At 41.5% G+C, this 21,483-nt stretch overlaps 1 protein-coding gene across 14 annotated transcripts in view; it reads left to right on the top strand.

Annotated features, from left to right (window-relative positions):
* TACC1 (transforming acidic coiled-coil containing protein 1) overlaps nucleotides 1-21,483 on the top strand; it is a 120,591-nt gene that overhangs the window by 86,256 nt on the left and 12,852 nt on the right. For 5 of the 14 annotated variants that reach the window (XM_019440740.2, XM_053901066.1, XM_019440746.2 and 2 more), the window contains 6 exons: nucleotides 1,743-2,844; nucleotides 5,129-5,164; nucleotides 6,471-6,531; nucleotides 8,404-8,611; nucleotides 11,175-11,227; nucleotides 19,844-19,969. In XM_019440740.2, coding sequence (XP_019296285.2) covers nucleotides 1,743-2,844; nucleotides 5,129-5,164; nucleotides 6,471-6,531; nucleotides 8,404-8,611; nucleotides 11,175-11,227; nucleotides 19,844-19,969 — 1,586 coding nt within the window. The remainder of the gene's footprint in view (nucleotides 1-1,742; nucleotides 2,845-5,128; nucleotides 5,165-6,470; nucleotides 6,532-8,403; nucleotides 8,612-11,174; nucleotides 11,228-19,843; nucleotides 19,970-21,483) is intronic. The other 9 variants (XM_019440745.2, XM_053901065.1, XM_053901063.1 and 6 more) reach the window with 5 other exon arrangements.

Here is a 21,483-nt window from a genome sequence, read left to right as displayed (position 1 = left end):
TGCAGAATACAGTTTGTAAGCCACTGCCTACCTAATTGTAGTCCTAAAGGAGTTTTGTGAAAATATGTGTGGGTGGTTTAAAAAACTCTTCCTGTGGTGCTCACTTTTTTGTTCCTGGATTAGAAGCAGGGCTAGAAAGTAGGATTAGAGGGTCATCTCTGAGTTTCTTTAATTGTTTGTTTGTTTGTTTGTTTTGAGAGAGAGAAGAGAGAGCTCAACCAGGGAAGGGTCAGAGAGAGAGGGAGAGAGAGAATCCCAAGCAAGTTCCACACTGTCAACAGGGAGCCCGCTGTGGGGCCTGAACTCATGAACCCATGAGATCATGAATTGAGCCTAGCTTAACCAGCTGAGCCACGCAGGTGCCCCTCTGAGTTTCCTTTAAAATCACAAGATACCATGATAATACCAATTTATTCGGTTTTTGTTGCTGCTATTCGATCGTTATTTCAGGTAACTAGTCAGGAAAGTACTATCTTAGTTTGTGCTTTAAGGAAATACCCTCACTTTCACCTTCCTAATTGCAGCATTCCTTCTAATAAGACCCAGATTAGAAAGGATCCTTACTTTTCACAAGTGTTTTGAGAGAATACCTGGCGCAGTTTGAGACAGAACTTCTAAAAAAAAAAAACTTTATTATTGTATGATTTATGTCTTAGTAAAATAAGAACTATTGGTAGTGGTGGTGGTGGTTGCTTTTAAGTAACATTGATTCACTTTTTAAGTTTTATTAAATCCAGTCGATTTTTTCTTTCTTAAGTAAGCTCTATGCCCATCGTAGGGCTTGAACTCATGACCCGAGATGACCTGAGATCAGGACTCGCATGCCCTACCAGTTGAACCAGCCATCACCCCAAGGCTGTTTGTTTTAAAGCCATTTCCATATCTGCTTTCTTCTTTCTTTCTTTCTAATGTTTTTGGTTTTGTTTTTTGAGAGAGAGATTGAGAGCATGAGCTGGGAGGTACAGAGAGAGGGAGACAGGATCAGAAGCAGGTTCTGAGCTGTCAGCGCAGAGCCCAACGTGGGGCTCAAACTCACAAACCGAGAGATCATGACCTGAGCTGAAGTCAGACACTTAACCAACTGAGTCACCCAGGTGCCCCTGTATCTGCTTTTTCAAATTAAGTTTTTTATTTGGTTTCTTTCAGTTTTTTAAGTCTATAGAGAAGTTACTCTGAGCAGGCCATGGTGGGTTTTTCATTTAATTTTGAAACAGTTCGATTATTTAAACTATAGTCTAGGGAAGAGAGAATACTTGTTTTTAACATCCAGAGATTAAAATCTGTGTACCGTGTAGCATTTGGACCCTGAAGCTGTCAGGCAGGCCCTGGGAACTGTGTCGGTTCAAGATCTGAACCCTCTATCTGAGCTGGCAGTGTCTCAAGCTTTTTCCAGACTGGTTACTTTAACCTGTGGAATGTTAACATCATATTAATATGCTTTGCAATAGTCTCACAATCTATTTCGTCTTTTCCTCAGTGGCTCTATTTGGTCTAATTATTATGTGTATAGCTTGGATAAAACATGTATACATTTTGGATAGGAAGATTGACTTTAGCGTGTAATACCAACTGTTCCTTTCCAGGCTGCTCTGCCAACCTTGCTGAACCTTAGAGATGCTTAATAGAAGCTCTTAAAGAGGGAGGAATTTGCTGCTTGTCTGGGTAGATTCAGCTAGTAGAGAGTATTTACCAACGCCAAAAAGATAAGTCTTTAATAGATGGCTTTTGTGTTTTGTTTTTAGAATCACAAGAAGTTGATGAACAGCTGGTAGCAGAAGTGGTTGAAAAATGCTCATCTGAGACTTGTTCTAGACCCTCAGAAAATGAGGTGTCACAGCAGGCTATTGCTTCTTACCCAGTCAAGGATTTCAAAGAAGAACCTGAACATGATAGTAGCAAAATTTCAGTAGTGAGGCCATTTTCGATAGAAACCAAGAATTCCACGGACGCCCCGGCAGCTCTAGGAACGAAGGCAGCTTATGGCTGTCTAACTGTGGTCTCAGGCGAGGCTTTGCCCTCCAGCACACCAGAAGCCATCCCCGACAAGGCAATGACAGAAGGCACCATGGGGGTGACGCTGGAGGCCTCCATAGAAGCTGACCTGAAGGCTGGCAACTCCTGTCCAGAGCCTGTTCCCAGCAGAAGCAAGCTAAGAAAGCCCAAACCCGTCTCTCTGAGGAAGAAGACGATTGGTGAATTTTTAGAGGCTGATGTTGCCCTAGAGGGCTCACCTCTCCCCCAGGCATCCTATCAGTTCTGTGCTGATGAGATGGATGGGAAAGCAAATCCTTTGCTAGGAGGCGCCAGGATCCAGAAACCTCCTCCTGACACTAAGGAGACCTCGAGCACCCCTGGCAGTGACACCAACGACTCTGGAGTTGAGCTGCTGGAGGAGTCCAGGAACTCACCTCTGAAACTCGAGTTTGATTTCACAGAAGATGTGGAAAATGTAGAGTCCAGGAAAGGCCTTCCGAAGAAACTTGGCAGGAAACTGGGTAGCAAACTGCCTCCCAAGGTACAGAAAGATAGCGTCAGTAAGCCAGTAGGCGCCAAAGGTGGGGACCAGCCTGCAGACCCAGCTACAGACAGCGCTCCTCCCTCCCAGGCATCTGCTAAGCTGGCTCCCAGCCAGTGGGATAACCCCAACTTCAGTCCCTTTGGGGGCCTCTCCGCTCTGCAGAACACCCCCCCTCTCTCCTCTAAGGGCTCCTACCACCTTGACGAATCCATGGATCCCTTTAAACCAACTACAACTTTAGCAAGCAGTGACTTTTGTTCTCCCGCCGGTAATCATATTAATGAAATCTTAGAATCACCCAAGAAGGCAAAGTCGCGTTTAATAACGTGAGTGGCGACGGGCGTGGGTGTTGTGTTCTGTGTACTTTCTGAGTTTGGCAGCCAGCTGCTTTTGGTTTTGGTGAACCGAAGTGATCTTTGAGGTGCATCGGGGCAGACCTGCAGCTTAGAGCTTTATGCTATAGCCCTCACTGTTTTGCTTAACTCTGGCGTACAGTTAGAAGTGCCAGAGTTGTCCTTGGTGGGTGTCTGCTTTGTTTCTGAATCCTCAGCTTATTCGGCTGACCTCTCCCACCTCCACACCTTGGGTACATTTTTCCTATTAAAAAAAAAAAGAAGAGGTGTGTACAACAGGCAGAGATTTGATGGTTTTCAGAAATCCTATCCAGGCTGTCAGGAATTGCTTCATATACAGAATTCAAGTGTCAGTGCTGGCCACCATCTTCAGATTCTCTGGATAAAAGGAAAATTCCATCTCTCCAGATTGATTACCGGTCTAATATCAGTAACGTGCAAAATGGTCCCAAAAGGTCTTATAGAAGTCTTTCACTTAAAACAGAAAGCTGTGACTTTTGTCACAAACAAATCTACCACAAAAAGTTGCTAAGAATTCTTATGTCTCCATGTTTAGCTTATGGCTCCATCAATACGGAGGTCAATTTGCAGTAAGAAGCAAGAATATTTTAAACATTCTTGTAAATCTGACTAAATTAGTCTTTTGTTGTGCGTTGTCTCCCTCTCCCTCCCCTCTTTTCTGGGAACGCCATAACCACTTTTGCAGGGTCCTTGAAGTTCCCAGAGTGATCAAGCCATATTTATTCCACGTAAAGTTTCAATTTAAATTTGTTACAGGGTTACCTTTTCACAGAACTTGAGTTGATGACAATATATCCTTTTGTGACCCTGTGACATTTTACTAAAAATAAAGTCGGACCAATGACACAGAGGATGAAAAGTAAAAAGGGAGAATGAGAAAAAGTACTGTTATTTCCAGCTGTCACTGTAGATGAGTCAGGGAAATAATGTTCAGCATTACTGTGACCTAAAGGAGTATGCTAGTGTGGTGTGATGAAGTATACTAGAGAGAAAAGTTAAAGAGCAGAAAGCATCAGGACCAAGAAGCTTGAACCATGAGAAATCCTTTCTTCAGCAACCCCAGAATGCCTAAGGTGATTGAAATGTCATTAGTAGCTCTTGATTTGTTCTTTGGTTATATATGAGCAGTTAAATGGTTGCTGAAAAATATTATTGATCTGGGGTCTGCCAGGTGCCCTTCTGTGGCTGAGGTTAGTTACCTGTCTAGACAGTGCTTGGGGTATGTGTTGGCCACATCATTGCCTTGGTGCTTCCTGTGCGGTGCTTCTGGCTAGCCAAATTAGTAAGGAGTCCTTGGGAGCCTCCCCTTCAGTTGCATGTTGAAGCTGTATAGCCAGTACATTCATGTTAGATGAGACTAAATCTGGACCAGAGGGAGGGAAGTTATCGTACACCAAATTTTCAGTAGCAGGAAGTACCCTCTCAGTCCTTCCACCCTCACCTGGTAGCATTTTCCTCCTGTTCTGTTCTTGGTGAGTGAACTTCTTGGTTTAATGTACCTTGTAGATTTTTTTTGTATGTGTTATATAATCAAACCTCTTATCTCCTTGTTCCTTCTATAAGAGACGGTGTGTGACCTCTTATGTAACTTGGGCTTTGTGTAGAAAATCCCTTTGTTGGTAAGAAAGACTGGAAGTATGCATGTGGAAGTAGAAGCGAGTGGGGAGTTAGAGGTTCTGTTAACAGGTCACTTGTATGACTTTTTAAAAGATGCATGTAATTGGCATCTCAGATTCTCCTCCTGTGAAGTAGAGACATCATACTCTCCATGATTGGTATTTTGTGGATCAAATAAGATAAGTTAATGTAAAACCATTTTAAGCTTCTTGGTGATACACACCTATAGTAGTTATGAGCAGAAATGTTGTCCACTATTGTTGTATTCATGCATTGCCTTTAATCTGGGTGACGAGACATTTAAATGTTCTCAGTAGTGAAATGTTGGTTTTTTATATTCACGAATATTTGGAAGTTTACTCTTCCTCTATAAATTTGGATATGAGGCATTTCTGAGTGTTTCTACCACTCTTTCTGCATTAGAGAGAGGTTCCTGATAATCATTCGCTCACCAATGGTAACATTCATGAATACGACATCTTTATTTGTGTCTCACCTCATAGAAAGAATTTTGCAGCCTTTACATCTACCAGACTACAGATAAATATTCCAGGCTTTACATGATTTTTTTCTCCATCTGTCTGTCTCTTTCCTGTCTCTAATTTTGTTGGTGCATCAGGACTACTGAACAAGTGAAATTTCTCTGTTTTCTGTTGTAAGTACCCCGGCCGTTTCTGTTCGTCCCTGGGACCTTTGGCACGTCCTCTCCCCCAGACCATCTCTCCATAGCATGTTGGCTTCTATATCTGAGTTTGACCTTCTGATGATTTTTTTTTTTTTTTTTTTTTGCATTTCATCTGCCACTTCATGAGTCAGCTTAGCCTTGCAATCGTCTGTACCTAACGGAGTGGAGACCAACCTTCCACCTTAGGTGCGAGAGCTTGCGCTCCCCAGCTCGGCACGCCTCACGTGGCGCTTTGATAATGCGTGCTGGCTTGGCCCCCACATCATCCCAACAGTGATTGGAGGGACTGACTGCTCTGCGGTTGTTGGAAATAACGGACTTCTTTGATAGGATAAGGTTGCTGGCTTGGAGCCGGGGATACATTTCAGAAGCAACTCAAATTTGGTGGTTTGGTGGCAGGGGGTGGCGTTTAGTAAGACTATTAGGAAAGAAAACCAGAAACTAGACGTAGTCGTGCACATTCTGGGAACTTTATATGCTCGTCTTGCCCCCCACACCCAGCCCCGTCCCCCCTGCAGAAGAAGAAAAAGTTGTAAATGTATTTATTTTGTCAGAGTGGCGTTTTTACTGGAAATTTTAAGTGCGTTAAAACAGAACAGCATCTGAACCAATCCTCGGATCATAAATTATGTGCTAGTTAAAAAATAACAGGTGGTTTGAGTTTTCCCCAGTTCCAGTCTTGGCACAAATACTTGACATTTGCTTCCATCTTACTGCTTCATAGGAATGGTAACAATTTACGCAAATAGTTTTATTTTTGTACTTTCTGTTGACCACAGTTCTTCTCTGTCAGCACACAGGTCTGGAACTGTCCTATCAGACTTATGTGGCTTCTAGTGCAATAAAGAACTTTTTTAAAGAATCTGGTCCGGCGTGGTAATTTTTCTAATGAATGTCAAAGCCAAGTGAGTTGGGATCAGATGAACCGAATGTCTCTAGGTGCTAAGGCTACCTCTGAAAGGCTTGGTGGCATGTAATCAGAACCCGTAGGGGTCAGAGTACTGGTGTGTAACATCCCACAGAAGCATATGAGGAGGTCTTTTCAGAGAGTGAGCTGAGCTACACTTCATTGCTTGCCTTGTCTCTTGGGAGAAGATTCAGAGACATAAAAGGTGTCCCCCTCTCAAATGTGTAGATGTAGAACTTGTGTGGTGCTGTATGCTTTCGCTTCTCTCTGCACACATTGCTGTCTCTGCGCCATCTCATAGCTTGGAAATTGCCAATGTGATTCCAAAATGGCCTGTTTTTGTTTTTTGTTTTTGTTTTTCCTTTCCAGGAGTGGCTGTAAGGTGAAGAAATATGAAACACAGTCTCTTGCTTTGGACGGGTGTTCTCAGGTGAGTGCATGCCTATCATCAGGATGTCTCTTAGATCAGTGGCCCCAAAGTGGTGTTTGTATCCTCCTGGGGGAGCGAGGGGTAGATTAACGAAGAGTTTGCAGTGGGTGTCTGAGTATCTAGTTTTGAGGAAACCAATTTCCAGATCCTTAACTTCCCACAGTGACCTGAGAAGGCTCCTGAGAACATAGGAACCCTTCATACTATCCTTTTCCCACTTCTTTTGAGTAAAGTTTTCTTTCATTCTAAATCTTACTAAGGTGCATTTGATGTCTGGGACATCAAACAAAGGGCAGATTTGAAATATTGGTGTATATTTTAAGAAAGTGAAGGACTTTAATAACTTTTTTTAAAAGTCAAATGGTTTTCTAATTCATTGCTTCCAATGAGGTAGGAGAACCTGAGATGTCACCTGATTATTGAAAATTACCTTTGACACAATGTTATATGTCACTTATATCTCAATTTAAAAAATAATTTTTGATTATAGATTTGCTTGGGTATGTAACTTGGAAAGAGTTTCAAAGAATTGAAAGATATTTCTATTACAAAACTTTTTTCTGTTTCACTTATTTATATAAGTAGGCTTAAATATATAAGACTCTTTACTGATTTATAATTTAAAAAATGAAAAACAGGAATAAAATTCATGCAGACCCTTATTTCCTTCTAGCAATAAATATTTGTCCATGACCATATGAATTGAGAAACACAGAAAATCAAGCACGCAGACCCATCTGATTGGGATAAGATCCTTTTTAAACTATTTTAGCATAACCATGATTACAGAAACGCATTCACTGGTTAACAGAATGCATTTTAAGTTTAACTAACTTTACACAGTTTGGACCAAAAACTTGGGTACATGGCTTAAGATTAAAAACAAACAAAAAATGATTTGTCCTCTGATTTATTTTTTCATCTATTACAAGTGTGTAATTATCCACTTTCAAATGCTGCTAAAGTGGCAACAAGAACTGTGAGAAATTTACCTTTGATTTGATTCAGAAAAATTGCACGTATCACACTGCAAAAGTTTTAAATAATTGATTCAACAAAATGTAATCGATACAAAAGTAGAAACTTTTGTATTTGATAGTACTTATCAAAAGTTGTGATATTTTTAGGATAAATTGTGCATTAGTTAATTATAATGATTAGCTCTTCAGAAGCAAAAATGTTAATACTTAAAGACTTATAGAATTTTTTTTTTAATTTTTATCTTTTTTAACTGAGAAAGATGGTAGGGAGAACTTTAAAAGACTTTCAAGCATATAAATGCTTTTTTAAAGGATGATTTCTTGGAGGAAGTAGAGTGGAAGTACAAATTCAGAGGGGAAAGGGTATGATGCAAATTCTGACTATTAAAGCTATTGAGCGTGTTCGTGCTTGATTTTAAATAGACGATAGAGTATCATCAAATCACTCTGGTAACTAGATTGAATTAGGCAAGGCCAGTGTTTAAAGTGTACCAGATAATTGTATCCTTTGCAGTTTTTTATATTTATGCTGAGATGTTTTTGGATGTCATCTGAAAATACAGTGGGGGTACCTAGGTTTTCCAAAACAATTCAAGGTGTATATGAGTAAAATATTTGAAAACCGTTGCCTTGGACCACTTCAGCTTCTTGCTTGTAAGTCTGGGTGGGCTAAAGGTTAATTTTTCAAACCTCAGATGTGAAGGTAGCTTCTAGGAAACATAGCATTCCATGATTAAGAGACCCCAGCTTCCTCTTTGATTGGTACCAAATCTGTGGTTGAGTCTTGTCAGACATCCGTGTGGAATGGTCTGTCCTGCCCCATTCCTGAGACATCACCATCCCCACTGTTGGTCTTCCTAAACGGTAGCATCTGATGTGTTGCATTTCCCAGGATGAAGGAGCAGTGATCTCCCAGATTTCAGACATTTCTAATAGGGATGGCCATGCTACTGACGAGGAGAAACTGGCGTCCACTTCATCTGGTCAGAAATCAACTGGGGCCGAGGTGAAAGGTGAGCCAGAGGAAGACCTGGAGTACTTTGAATGTTCCAATGTTCCCGTGTCTGCCATAAATCATGCGTTTTCATCCTCAGAAGCAGGTATGGAAGTATATGTTCATCTTTATAATGTACTTAAGCCTAGAAATGCCTGAAAGCCAATGCAGGAGGCACTTTAAAGAGATTAGAGAATTGGGTCACTTGGAGGATAGATGTAGGATGCTGGTCTATGCTTTATTTCTTTACCTAGACGAGGGGCACAGAAGGGAGTCTTATCAAAGAACCAGAGACATAGGGATGAGTGTGGCACAAGGCACAGGAAACACCGACATATGAGACGACTTGAATTTTGTAATAATTTCTTTTAATGTGGTCACATCTCAAAATACAGTGGCCTGTAGCCATGTTGTGATTGTTCAACTTACAGAAATAATAATATTTAACATGTATAATGGCTTACCACGTGCAGGAATAGTTCTACATGCTTTACATGTATTAGCTGATTAGTCCTTGGTAGGTGTTATTTTTTTACCCCATTTTTCAGAGAAGGGAGGTGAGACATAGAAGTTAAGTAGGTCAGCCAAGGTCACTTGAGTAGCAAATGGTAGAGAAGTAGGATTCGAAGACTATACTTTCAGGGATCATTTCTATAGTTCGTTACGAGAAGTAGGATTCGAACCTAGGCCATCTGGTTTCATGGTCTTTTGGCCACAGTGCTGATGTGGGAAGAGATTGCTTTCATTACTAGAATATTACACATTTTCCTGTTCAGGGATGTAGTAGATTGAAATTGACCAATATCCTAAAAAATCTTTAATGTTCTGATAAGAACTAACTAGACTAACCTATGCTGAAGCTTCTTACTGTTGAACTCATTAGAACATTCTAGAGCTGAGGTCCCTTTCCAGGCCCCAAGTTACATCTGTGGCCTTCAACCTGACTTGTGAAATGTTAAGAGCCATGTCCCTGACTACCTTAAACATTATTATTAACATCTCAGATTTTCAGCAATGTAATTTGATGTGGGGACTTTTATACTTAGAACTTTAAAAATCACAATCAAACCAGGGAAGTAGATGACTTTGGGAGAGTTACTCCCTCGGCCTCTCCCTGCTGCCCAGGTTGCAGCTTCCCATCTGTGAAGTATACATGCCAGGCACTGTTCCAGCTTTCTTCCCAGGCCGCTTTCCCATCTGCACCCCTCTACCCAAGTTTTGTAGAATAACCTTGAGTACTCTTGTACCTACGTTTATTTCTTACATTTGAAATACCTTTCTTTGCCATCTCCTATAAACATTCTGCCCAATTCTTTCTGGTTTCTCTCCAAACTGTTTCTTGGTTTCCACCACGCTTTATGTTCCCACCACATTTCTTCTTACCGTTTCTATTCCCCATATATTTATTATAAAAGTTGTCTTTGATGAACTGGCTGAGGTTAAGGACTATGAGTGATTCCTCTTTGAACTTCCTTCAGTAGAGGAGCATGTAGATATTTGAATTATATTCTTCCTCACTAGAAGGAAATTCCTTCCAACAGAAATTTCTAGAGCAGGGGTTCTGTTAACTATAGTGCTATCCTCAGAGATAGTGAATAGCTCGTGCTACCGTGTATGTAACTGATCAGCCATGTCCTGGGAGCAGGCAGAGACTGTGGTCATGCAGGGGGGTGGTAGATATGTGGAGGTGGGAAAGGAATACGGGCTGTCAGGTGACTCAGGCAGAGTCTGTTTCCTGGGAAGAGTCACCTTTGCTCTAGGTCTTGATAGAGACATACACAGATGTGCTCCAGGGAACAAGAATCTCTCCCAGGGATGGGAAGGAACCTGTCATGTTGGTGAGTGCCCAGTAGTTCTCTGTGACTCTAGGACAAGTGGGAAAACGAGGTTGTACTGGGGAATCTGGACCCGATCCTACAGGTTTAGGGGAGCCATTGAAGGTTTGTAAGCAGAATAGTGATGGTCACATTTGTGTGTTCAACAATCCACTATGAATAGACAGTACACTTAGATAGTAATTTGTTGTGGCTACATGGAAGATGGTAGCTTGAAAATTGTGTGCCCTTTCATATTTAACATTTTTTCTTCAATGAGTACACATTCCTTTAATTAGAAAAGGCATAGTATTTTTTATTTTAATGTTGCCTTTGGTGGTGGTAGAGTGGAAGGTAGACTGGAGACAAGTTTGAAGGGTGTGGGGAGGAGAATGAATTTATATTTTCAGGCATTGAAATTTAGAGTTTATTGTTTTGTCTGCTACATTAATTAGTCTGAGGATACCCTCCTGGGCTGGAATTTAAATTGATTCAGACTTGGTAAGAAAATAGCATTCTTGTCGCTTCCTCTTTCTGAAATAGTCCCTTGGTTGGTACAACTTACAGAACTTTTCATGGACACAAGGTGGCAGCCTTGCTATTCTTTCCACCTGAAGATGGCGATCCTGTGTATGGCTGGCTAACCCCACACTTCCCTTCTGAATATTTTAGACGTTTAACACAGACTACACAGCCGTCAACCAAATGCCAGTGCTCCCTTGAAAATCTTGAAATGCTGTTCATGTGTTCATAGATGTCAGTCTGGGCCTGCACTGAGGTTTTCAGAGTCTTTCACTAGGAAAGAAAGGAACGGACTTCTTGGGATAACTATAAAAATGACTCTCTGTGTTTTAGGCATAGAGAAAGAGACGTGCCAGAAGATGGAGAAAGATGGATCTACCATGACTGTAAGTTCCTACATTTGTAGGGGGTAGGGGGTGTAGAGGAGGTGCAGCTCAATCTTTTTTTTTTTTTTCTCAGTATTTTTTATTTATTTATTCATTCATTCATTCATTTATTTATTTTGAGAGAGAGCACAAGTGGGAGGAGGGGCAGAAAGGGAGGGAAACACAGAATCCGAAGCAGGCTCCAGGCTCTGAACTGTCAGCACAGAGCCTGACAAGAGGCTCAGACTCATGAACTGTGAGATCATGACCTGAGCTGAAGTCAGACGCTAAACTGAGCTACCCAGGCACGCCTTAGTATTTATTTTAAAGCCCGCGTTAATTCATTAAATAAACTGTAGTCATTGTTTGGTGCTGGGGATGAAATGTAAATACAAGTTTCTTCACTTGAGCTCATAGCCTATCCTGAGATCTCCTATCCAGTGGCCACTGAGCGCCTGACCTGTAGCCAGTCTGAACTGAGATGTCTTGTTAAGTATAAAATGCAACTAGTCTTTGAAGACTTAGTACAAAAAAAAGAAAAGAAAAGAAAAAAATGTTTCAAACTTTTATATTGATTACATATTGAGATGATCATATCTTAGATATATGATATATATCTAACTATAGTTAGATATCTAACTATATATAGAGATAGATATATAGATATCTATATATCTATAGTTAGATAACTATATCTATATAGATATCTATATAGATATATAACTATATCTATATCTATAGATAACTATATCTAACTATAGATAACTATATCTATCTATGGATATAGATATATATCTATATCCATAGATAGATATCCATAGTTAGATATCTAACTATATATAGAGATAGATATATATATCTATCCATAGATAGATATCCATAGTTAGATATCTAACTATATATAGAGATAGATATATATATCTATCCAGAGATAGATATAGTTAGATATCTAACTATATATAGAGATAGATATAGATATATATCTATATCCATAGATAGATATAGTTAGATATCTAACTATATATAGAGATAGATATAGATATATAGTTAGATATATATCTATAGTTAGATATATATCATATATCTAAGATATGATCATCTCAATATGTATATAGATAGATATAGATGTATTGTTAGATATATATCTAAATATAGTTAACTATATTATTAAAATTAATTTCACTTATATCTTTTTACTTTTTAAATGGCTAGTGAAAATTTTTAAATTATGTATGCCTTGCATTGTGTTTTTTTTTTTTTTTAAACAGTACTGGTAGTAGATACAAAATGGAAACTAATGCTATATGAATGTTGTAATAGAATGTGTTCCAGGGCCTATGGGAGCCAGGGCTGACTGCCTGTGTAGCCAGTATCTGGGAGGCTGAATTTGAGCTCATTAAAAGAAAATTATTTAAAACTTTATAGACTTACAGAAACAGTACAAAGAATTCCTGTAAATCTTTCTTTCACTCATACTCTTTGAATTTTAATATTTTATTTAAAAAAAAATATTTTGAGAGGAGAGAGAGAGAGAGAGAGAGAGAGAATATCCCAAGCAGGCTCCGCACTGTAAGCATACATGGGGCTCAACATGACCTAAGCCAAAATCAAGAGTCAGATGCTTAACCAACTGAGCCACCCAGATGCCCCTGAATGTTAACATTTTATATAATCACGTACAGTTAACAAAATCAATTAACACTGGTACAGTATTATTTTCTAACCTATAAACCATATTCAAATTTTGTCATTTGTCTCAGTAATGTCCTCTTTCTGGTGCAGAGTCCAACTCAGGATTGCATGTTGCATTTAGTTCTCAGGTTCTTAGTCTCCTATCATCTGTGATAGTTCTTTTTTTTTTTTAATAACTTTTCATTTTTATTGGTATTAACTCAGTTTTCCCCCCACCTCCTCATTGAACCCTCCTTCATTGTTTCATTTGTAAAATCTGTGATAGTTCTTTAGTCTCTCTATCTTTCCTGACCTTGACACTTTTGAAGAATACAGGTCAGTTTTGTAGGATATCTTTCAATTTGGGTTTGTCCAGTGTTTCTTTGTGATTAAATGCAGTTTGTGCATTTTGGGTATGAATCCATCAGAAGTGACATTGTGGATCTCAGTGTGTCCCATTATTGGTGGAATTAACTTTGATCACATGGTTAAGGTGGTGTTGTCTGAGGTTCCTCCATTTGAAAACTTAGTTGTAAATAAAGAATAGGGTTTGCAAGACCGGTAAGGTAGTGAAGGGCTTTCTGGGCAGCAGAGTTGCCCTGCACAAAGGCAGGAAGTGAGAAGCATGGCCTTTATAAGCAAGTGGAATTGTTAGTAATCTCACGTGATCACAGGGTACTCTACATAGGTAGGTGAGGGCCAGATCATCAGGGGCCATAGACATGGTGCCAGGAGTCTTAGAATTCATGGTAGAAGCAGTTGGGGACTATTGTGGGGTTGTAAGTAAGGAGTATCATAATCAGTAATAGTTCAAAGGATGGGCTGGAGGCTGAGAGATTTATCAGGTAGAACCATGACTGCTTGGTGAGACGACTTGGGAGATGTGCATTGCAGCTGGGGTGGAGGTGGTGGCAAGGGAAGGTTGGCAAAAGCCACCCAGGGTTTCTTCCTTTAACGTCCTAGTGGTCAGTGTTACTGATAACCCACCCCACAAACCTAAGATAACCTTGGACTCCTCCTTCCCTCTTATTTCCACAAGCAAGATCTGTGGTTTCTATGTCCAGAAACCATATATTGCAAATTCATACTTTTCTCCAGCCCATGGCCACCACCAGTCTTTTTAAATATGATGGTAAGGGACACCTGGGTGGTTCAGTCAATTGAATGTCTGACTCTTGTTTTTGGCTCAGGTCATGATCCCATGGTTGCGAGATCGAGCAGCATTTTGGGCTACATACTGAACATAGAGCCTGCTTAAGATTCTCTCTCTCCCCAGCCCCCCGCCTCTCTCCCCTGCTCACGCGCTCTCTTTGTCTAAAATAAAAGTAAAAAAAAAAATAATGAAATATAAATGAAGGGAGGGAGGGAAGGAAGGAAGGAGTAATTTCCTAACCAATCCCCCTGTTCCCAGGCTTATTCTCTTATCCTTTTACGTAAGCCAAGGTGATGTTTTAAACACAAAACTGATCTTGTTACTTTTTGCTTAAACCTCCTGGTTGGCTTCCCTTGTCTTTAGAGTAAGTTCAGACGCTTCCTATGGCCAATGTGGCTTTCTGCAGTGGGACTCTGCCTTTGTCTCCAGCATCTGCTGTCTCCTCTCTCCCTCGCACATCTGACTCTTGCCTTAATTTATGGAATTTCTTTTAGTTCTGTGAAGCTACTCCTTGGAGTCACTTCTTGTTTTCCCTTCTTTCCTTCTAACACTTTAAGCTTGGTGCAGGTAGATGACTGTTTGCTGCTACCTTAGCACCTACCACAATAAATACTGCTGAACACAGGAATCAGTAAATTAAGAATACAGTTGGCATCTGCCTGGCTCAGTTGGTGGAGCACGTGACTTGTGTTCTTGGGGTTGTAAGTTTAAGTCCCATGTTGGGTGTAGAGATTACTTAAAAAATAAGTCTTTAAAAAAAAAAAGAATACAGAAAGAAAAGCAGAATTGTAGGAATTAATTTTTAGATCTGTGGCTCTGAGACATCTGTGGGACCTTCTAAGTCCATTATTTCCAGGAGACAGTTCTAATAAGTACATAGCATGAGTTCAAGAAAAGCCTGGGTTGGATTTAATAGATTTGAAGGCCTTTGGGACACAGGATAATTGAAAAAAAATTTTTTTTTGCATCTTGACTAACATATATATATAGAGATAACACATCACAACATATGCATTTGTATATTTATAAAAAAAAAATTGTACAAAGGGCACCTGGATGGCTCAGTTGGTTAAGCATTGGACTTAGGCTCAGATCTTGATCTCACGGTTTATGAGTTTGAGCCCCACATCAGGCTGTCTGCTGTCAGCACAGAGCCTGCTTTGGATCCTCTGCCTCCCCACCCCCCCCCCCCCACTTCTGTCCCTCTCCTGCTCGTGTGCTCGCGCTCTCTCTCTCTCTCTCAAAAATAAGTAAACCTTAAAAAAAAATAAAAAAGGAAATTTAGAAAAAAAAGTTGCACAAAATTATATCTGTCAGGGGCACCTGGGTGGCATAGTTGGTTCACATCTGACTCTTGATTTTAGCTCAGGTCATGATCCCAGGGTCGTGGGCTCAAGCCCTGGTATTGGGCTCCGTGCTGAGCGTGGAGCCTGCTTGGGATTCTGTCTCCCTCTTCCCCTCTCCCCTGCTTGCACGTGCTCTCTCTCAAATTAAAGCAAACAGACAAACCAGTATCTACCTTCCTTTGTGTGATTTACTCTGATATTCTATTTCATTTTTTAATGCAGACTGTGTGTCCCAGTAAATTGTTTTCAGGACTCACTATTAGGCCATGACCCACGGTGTTCCCTACAGGACACAGTGAGCAGTAGACGTGAAGGGACATGGGTGGAGGAGGAGCCTGTGGAAGTGTGAGCAGAAGGAGGATGTGCACATAGGGTCTCAGGAGCGTTGTCCTCTCACAAGGGCTTCACGCATTAGTGACATATGTTTCTGGGTAAAATCACTGTTTTGGGAGCCGGGCCACCTGATTGCAGCACAGCCACTCTTGGGCTTTGGCCTGTCTTTCCTCATCTCTGAGAGGGAGGGGTGCCTGCCGTCCACACCCACGAGAGGGTGAAACTACACGCTCCAGCAGAACAGCCTGTGTGTGCACTTGGGGAAGCCAGTTCCTTTTGAAGTTTTCCAAGTACTGCGGGAGCGCTTCCTTGTATTTTCAGTGTGTGATAATAACAAGGAGATGATTGAAGAAGGTTGTGTCAAGGGGACCAAGCATTGCTCTGCACGGCTGCAGATCTCTGTGGCTTACCCGGTTTTTGAAACAGACTGGTTCAACTACAGACTGGTTCCACTTCCGGATTCCCAACTTCTTCATCCATAGAACAAGAGCACCTGTCTGACTGGTCCGAGTGGTTGTGAGGATGCGGGAATTGGTAGCGTAAAAGATGGAAGCTGCAAAGAGCTAGACCTCTATGAGATGAGGCAGTGCTGATAGGAAAAGGGCGGGAAGGTGAGCGAGAAAGAAAAATGGGGAACGCTTGCCTTTGGAGCCAGCTGCTGAACATATCCTATGTTGCCATCTTTTAAAAAGTAACCCCAGTTGAACTTCCTGAAATTGGTGAATTTCTACTTCCTAGAATGTGGGATAGGTATTGCATGAAGCAATTACCATATTCAGGACGCTCAGTGAAAGAGTCTGGTTAGCCTAGCATTCATTGTTTTACACCTCTCTGGGCTGCTTGGAAGTGAATTCCTTTGCGGTCTCATTGCCAGTGGTTGGTGGCGGCCAGGGCAAAATACCTAAGGCCAGAGGACAGTCAGTGATGGGTAGCCAGTCTCATCTTGTTTATCAGCTATTGGTCTGCAGCATTTTTCAAGTAGGAGTCAATTTATTTTATTGATTTTTTTATTTTTATTTTTTAGGACATCTTAAACTTCTTACAAGTTAAGTTCATTTGGTTTTTCAGGCATGTCTCTGTTAGAGAGAAGTACCTGGGGTGGTACTAGTCCAGTGAGTTCAAGGGCAAAAGATGGGATGAACTCAGCATGCTGTGAGAGATTAATGATGCTAATTCTCCCACTGCAAGGAGCTGGGCAAAGAGGTTTCCATTGTGGCATCCTGCTCACTGCAAATCCTGCAACCAGGACTGTGTTGGGCTCCACTATCTACAGACATGCGTTTTTTGGCCCTCAACTGTAAACGTTTTTTTGGGGACAGGGAAGAGGATTAGGGGACATGAAAAGGGACCCTTTTCGAAGGCCACGATTGATCAACTGGGTTGGCATCTTTGTTAAACGTGTTAGATTGCCCAGGCTAGGAAGGGATCCGGCGCAGTTTTTTGAGATGGTAGATTCTGTAGGCTTTCTGTGCTGTTTGATAAGCAATATGAAGGACTGAACAGTGTGAAAAACTGAATCCTAGGGTTCTTGAAAAGGCGGCTAAAATAGGCCATGGCCATAAATTCCTAAGAGCTGTTGCAGTTTGAGCCGTGAGGCGAGAGGCATGTGGCCTGGTGGAGGGGAGTGGCCAGGGGAGGCAGGGCTGCAGGCTGCAGAGCCCAGTCATCTGGATATTTCTGCCACCATCTGAGTTCTGTCTCCCACCTCCAACAGAGTGCTGCCTCTTCCAGACACATTAAGTTGTTGAGCAAGTAGGCAGACAACTCATTCATCCCCTCACAAATGATGGAGATGCTGAACTGGAGAATAGACATTGATATTTTCCTTACTAGGAAAATTCTTTTGGCTTATTTCCCAAATTCTTGCTAACTTGAGGGTCATTGGAAGCACAGGGGAGCTGTTTTTTAGAATTAGCTTGGGGATCCTGGCTTCAAATAATAAAAACACAAAAGACTGATTTTAAAGCGCATTAATTTAGAATCAGATCTAACAACAAAGTGAACCAAATGTGTCAACTTGACCCTAGGGTGTTATCTCCCTGTAGGCAAGTTACATGGGAAGCAAGATTATGAGAAAGTTTCTTGAGAAGTATGGCACAGGAAGTCAGTGTAATGACTCAGATGTCGAGAGGTTTATTCATTATCCACAAGAAGCACTTCTTATCATTTCTGGCTCTGGAATCATGGGGCGGCTTTGCTGGGTGCCTCTGACCTCTCACAGGCTGCGATCAAGGTATTAACCAGAGCTGTGGTCACCTCTAGGCTCAATCAGGGGTAGATGCATTTCCAAGCTCATTCACGTGGCTGTTGGCACGTCTCAGGTCCTTACTAGCTGTTGGCAGAGACATTGATTCCTTGCCACATGGGCCTCTCCATAGAGAGTTTCTCACAATGCAGAAGCCAGTCTTTTTGTAAACTAATATCAAAAGTGACATCCCATGACTTTTACCATAGTCTCTTTAGAAGTAAGTCACCAGGACCAGCCTGCTCCCGAGGGGAGGAGATTACACGAGAGGATTAGTACCAGCAGGGTGGGGGTCATTGCAGGCCATGTTTGAGACTGCTCACCACAAGTGGCTTCTGGCTCTAGTGATAGATCTACCCCAAGATAGTGTTTCTGGGGGGGACCTCAGACTCCTGTCAGCATGGTGGGTACCTTCCCCCAAATGCTGCTTGAAATGGGCACTGCCAGCTTGTGGCTTTTGCATTTCCCTTTTCTGTGGCCTAAACCAGGGCTTTCTGTATCAGGGCCCTTCTATGTGAAGCTAAATGCAAAAATTGTGGGGGGGGGGGGGGACGGGGGGGGGCATTTTTTAGGGAAAGACCGAGTTGTAATGACCATGAAAAGTTTAAAAACCACTGATCTCTGACTTGGGACTTTTCTGTTCAGTCTTGGTTCAAACAAGATACCAGAGAACTGATTGATTATCATCACTAACTGATGGATTGGTTATACAGATACTTAAGATTGTTAAGATTATTGCCAGATCACTTGGGCTGGCATTTTGGATGTTATTAGACTGACTTTTTCCCTATTTACGTAAAAAAGTTTACTTACATACCGTGGGCGGAAATAGCCCCCAAAATGCCTTTTAGGAAGGAGAATAGGATGAAGTCCATGTTCTTGTGAAAAAATACTAACCACCGTGGCTTTCTGGAACCTGAGTTTATGATAAAAGCTTAAGTTCTGTCACATCAGAAGGGAACTGAAAACTTAGCAGCAACAAGGAAGCAAAAAACTGAGAGTACAGGCACAGACCTTGACTTTACACGTGGCCACTTTGTAGAGGGAGGGCCCATTAGTGCTGTAACCTGACACACTGCCAGGGCAGGGACACGCCACAACAGAGCAGCTGAAGTTCCTGATGACCCTGACTCATTCTGGGGCGGGGGGAGGGGAGTCAGCCGTGTGTTTGCCATTTCTGCTTCCTTAAGCTTGAAAGTTAGTAGTCCATTTTGGAAACATTTCCAACCAAAGTGGCTAAAGTTGTACACAAAGTATCACTGTGTTAAAAAGTTGACACCTTTTTTGGGAAAAGTTACATGGAACACATTTTCCCTGGAAACCAGAAACCCCCTGAAAAATGAGACATTTTACACTTTATATAGACAGGTTTCTCTTTGGTGCATGTGATCTTTGGTGACTGGTCACTGTGATAATCAGATTTTATCTTTTTTGGATAAGAAGAAAACTTCACTAGGCTCTCTGTTAAATGGAAGCCAACCTCCCCACCCCATATTCAGTTTTTTCTGTTTTTTTATTTTTTTAAACATTTATTTATTTTTGAGAGAGAGAGAGAAACACAGAATCCGAAGCAGGCTCTAGGCTCTGAGCGGTCAGCACAGAGCCTGACGTGGGGCTCGAACTCATGGATCGTGGGATCATGACCTGAGCCGAAGTCGCACACTTAACCAACTAAGCCACCCAAACGCCCCAGTTTTTCCTTTAAATAACTACTTTAACTAGATTTTTTTTTTTTTTTTAGTTTCCTGCTGTGTTTTTTTTTTTTTTTCTTCAAACGTGTTTTTAAAGATTGTAATCAATGTAGCAATGAGGACGCTATTGAAGGACGCTATTTGGGGTTAAGAAGCTGAAGCCCGAACATATTAAATGTAACTTCTTCCTCCCCTCAGGGACTGTTGGAGTCATCTGTGGAGAAGGCCCCCGTGTCTGTGGCCTGTGGAGGGGAGAGCCCCTTGGATGGCATCTGCCTCAGCGAATCCGATAAGACAGCTGTGCTCACCCTCATAAGAGAAGAGGTAAAGGCCCTCATGTTCTGTCCACTTATCACTCCCATGTCTTTGTCAAGCCCATGTGCCAGCAGGTAGATTCCATCTCTGTTTGGCTTGAGTTATCCCCTCCTGGAAGTTCCTATTTCCTGCAGCTTGTTGAGCTCATATAAAGGGCTCCCTGTAAACTCTGCATTGGTGCTAGAGTCCCGACATTCTGGTGTCCTGGGGACAAAGCCGACAACACTTCTTTATCTTTCAGCCTTGAAGTTTTTTAAATATCAAATTCTGCCGACTCTACCCACATATATAACTAAATCAGTGCCTTCCTTTGACAGATATGATATGTTCATGCTTAAAAATTTCTTAAATTTGCAATAATATAAGATGTCTCTTACTTTCATCCATTCTTTAAACAGTTCAATTCTTTAACTAAACAACTTCAATTCTGTGTTCAAAATAGATTACTGCTAGGTCTTTCCTGGATGATCTGAAAAAATATGAAAGACGCTGTTGCCCAGTTACCACTCTCTCCCATTATATTTCTAAGCTGTATTTTGTATGTTTGGTTTGTGCATCTCTTGTTGATTCCACCTTTTTTTTTTTTTTAAAGAAGGGAATTCCCTTGCTGTAGCAATTTTATTTTCATAATATAATAGGAATAGTTAAGAGCCTCTGATATCAAGGCCTTTTAAAGCTTCAAAAAATAGCATTAAGTTGATAATGGGGGATGTCAGCTGGCCCTGTTGTCAGAACTCGGGAGCAGTGGTGAGGAGGCCTACCAAAATCTTGTCAATGAGAAAAATGACCCTAACTTCCTCCTGAGAGCGAAACTGTGAGGTGATGCCCTAATGGAGCAGAACAGGCATGTGCCTCGTCACCTCAGGCAGATGGGCTGGCTGCTAGCTTCTTGAGACCCTGACTAAAGGCACAAAATAAAGAATGTACCAAATAGAAAGAGAGAAGCATAGAGACGTAGAATAAAAGGAGGGCAGTGATGCCCTTCTAAGCTGTGCCTAGGCACACAGAGTTTGAGGTAATGAGTTTAGAGTATTTCTTCCCAGTTAGCAGGGGCACCCCAAATAGGAATATGGGTTCTGGTCTGACAAGCAAGATCCTGCCTATGGTGAGATGGGTGCATCTGGCTAAAGGATTTGAACTTCTGAGCCCCTAGTTGTGACTTCATTCTTATCAAGCAGAGATCTCTAAGGAAGAGAATGTGCTGGTCATGCTAATGCTCTGATTTTTCTTATCCTAAGTAAAATCAGTATTTTGGTTAAGGCGCATCTCTGCCAGGCAGATAGCTCTTCTTTTGGTGTCCTGTCCCAGTCACGGTTCTGGGCATGCAGAGCTGAGAGCAGACCCTGGACCCTGGCAGAATTCACAGAGATTGTGATTATCACTTGGAATCTTCCCTGGGGGATGTTCTGTTCACCCCTACCTTGGTGGCTACATTTCTGCCATCCTGTGTGGCAGAGAGAACATTTTTCCAGATGCTTGTGAGCATTATACACAGACGTTGAGACTTTATATTCCTCATGGAG

Source organism: Panthera pardus, unplaced genomic scaffold (genome assembly GCF_024362965.1).
Source record: "Panthera pardus isolate Hobbes unplaced genomic scaffold, ASM2436296v1 HiC_scaffold_13, whole genome shotgun sequence".
NCBI lineage: Eukaryota > Metazoa > Chordata > Mammalia > Carnivora > Felidae > Panthera > Panthera pardus.
This window is presented reverse-complemented; position numbering and strand designations above follow the sequence as displayed.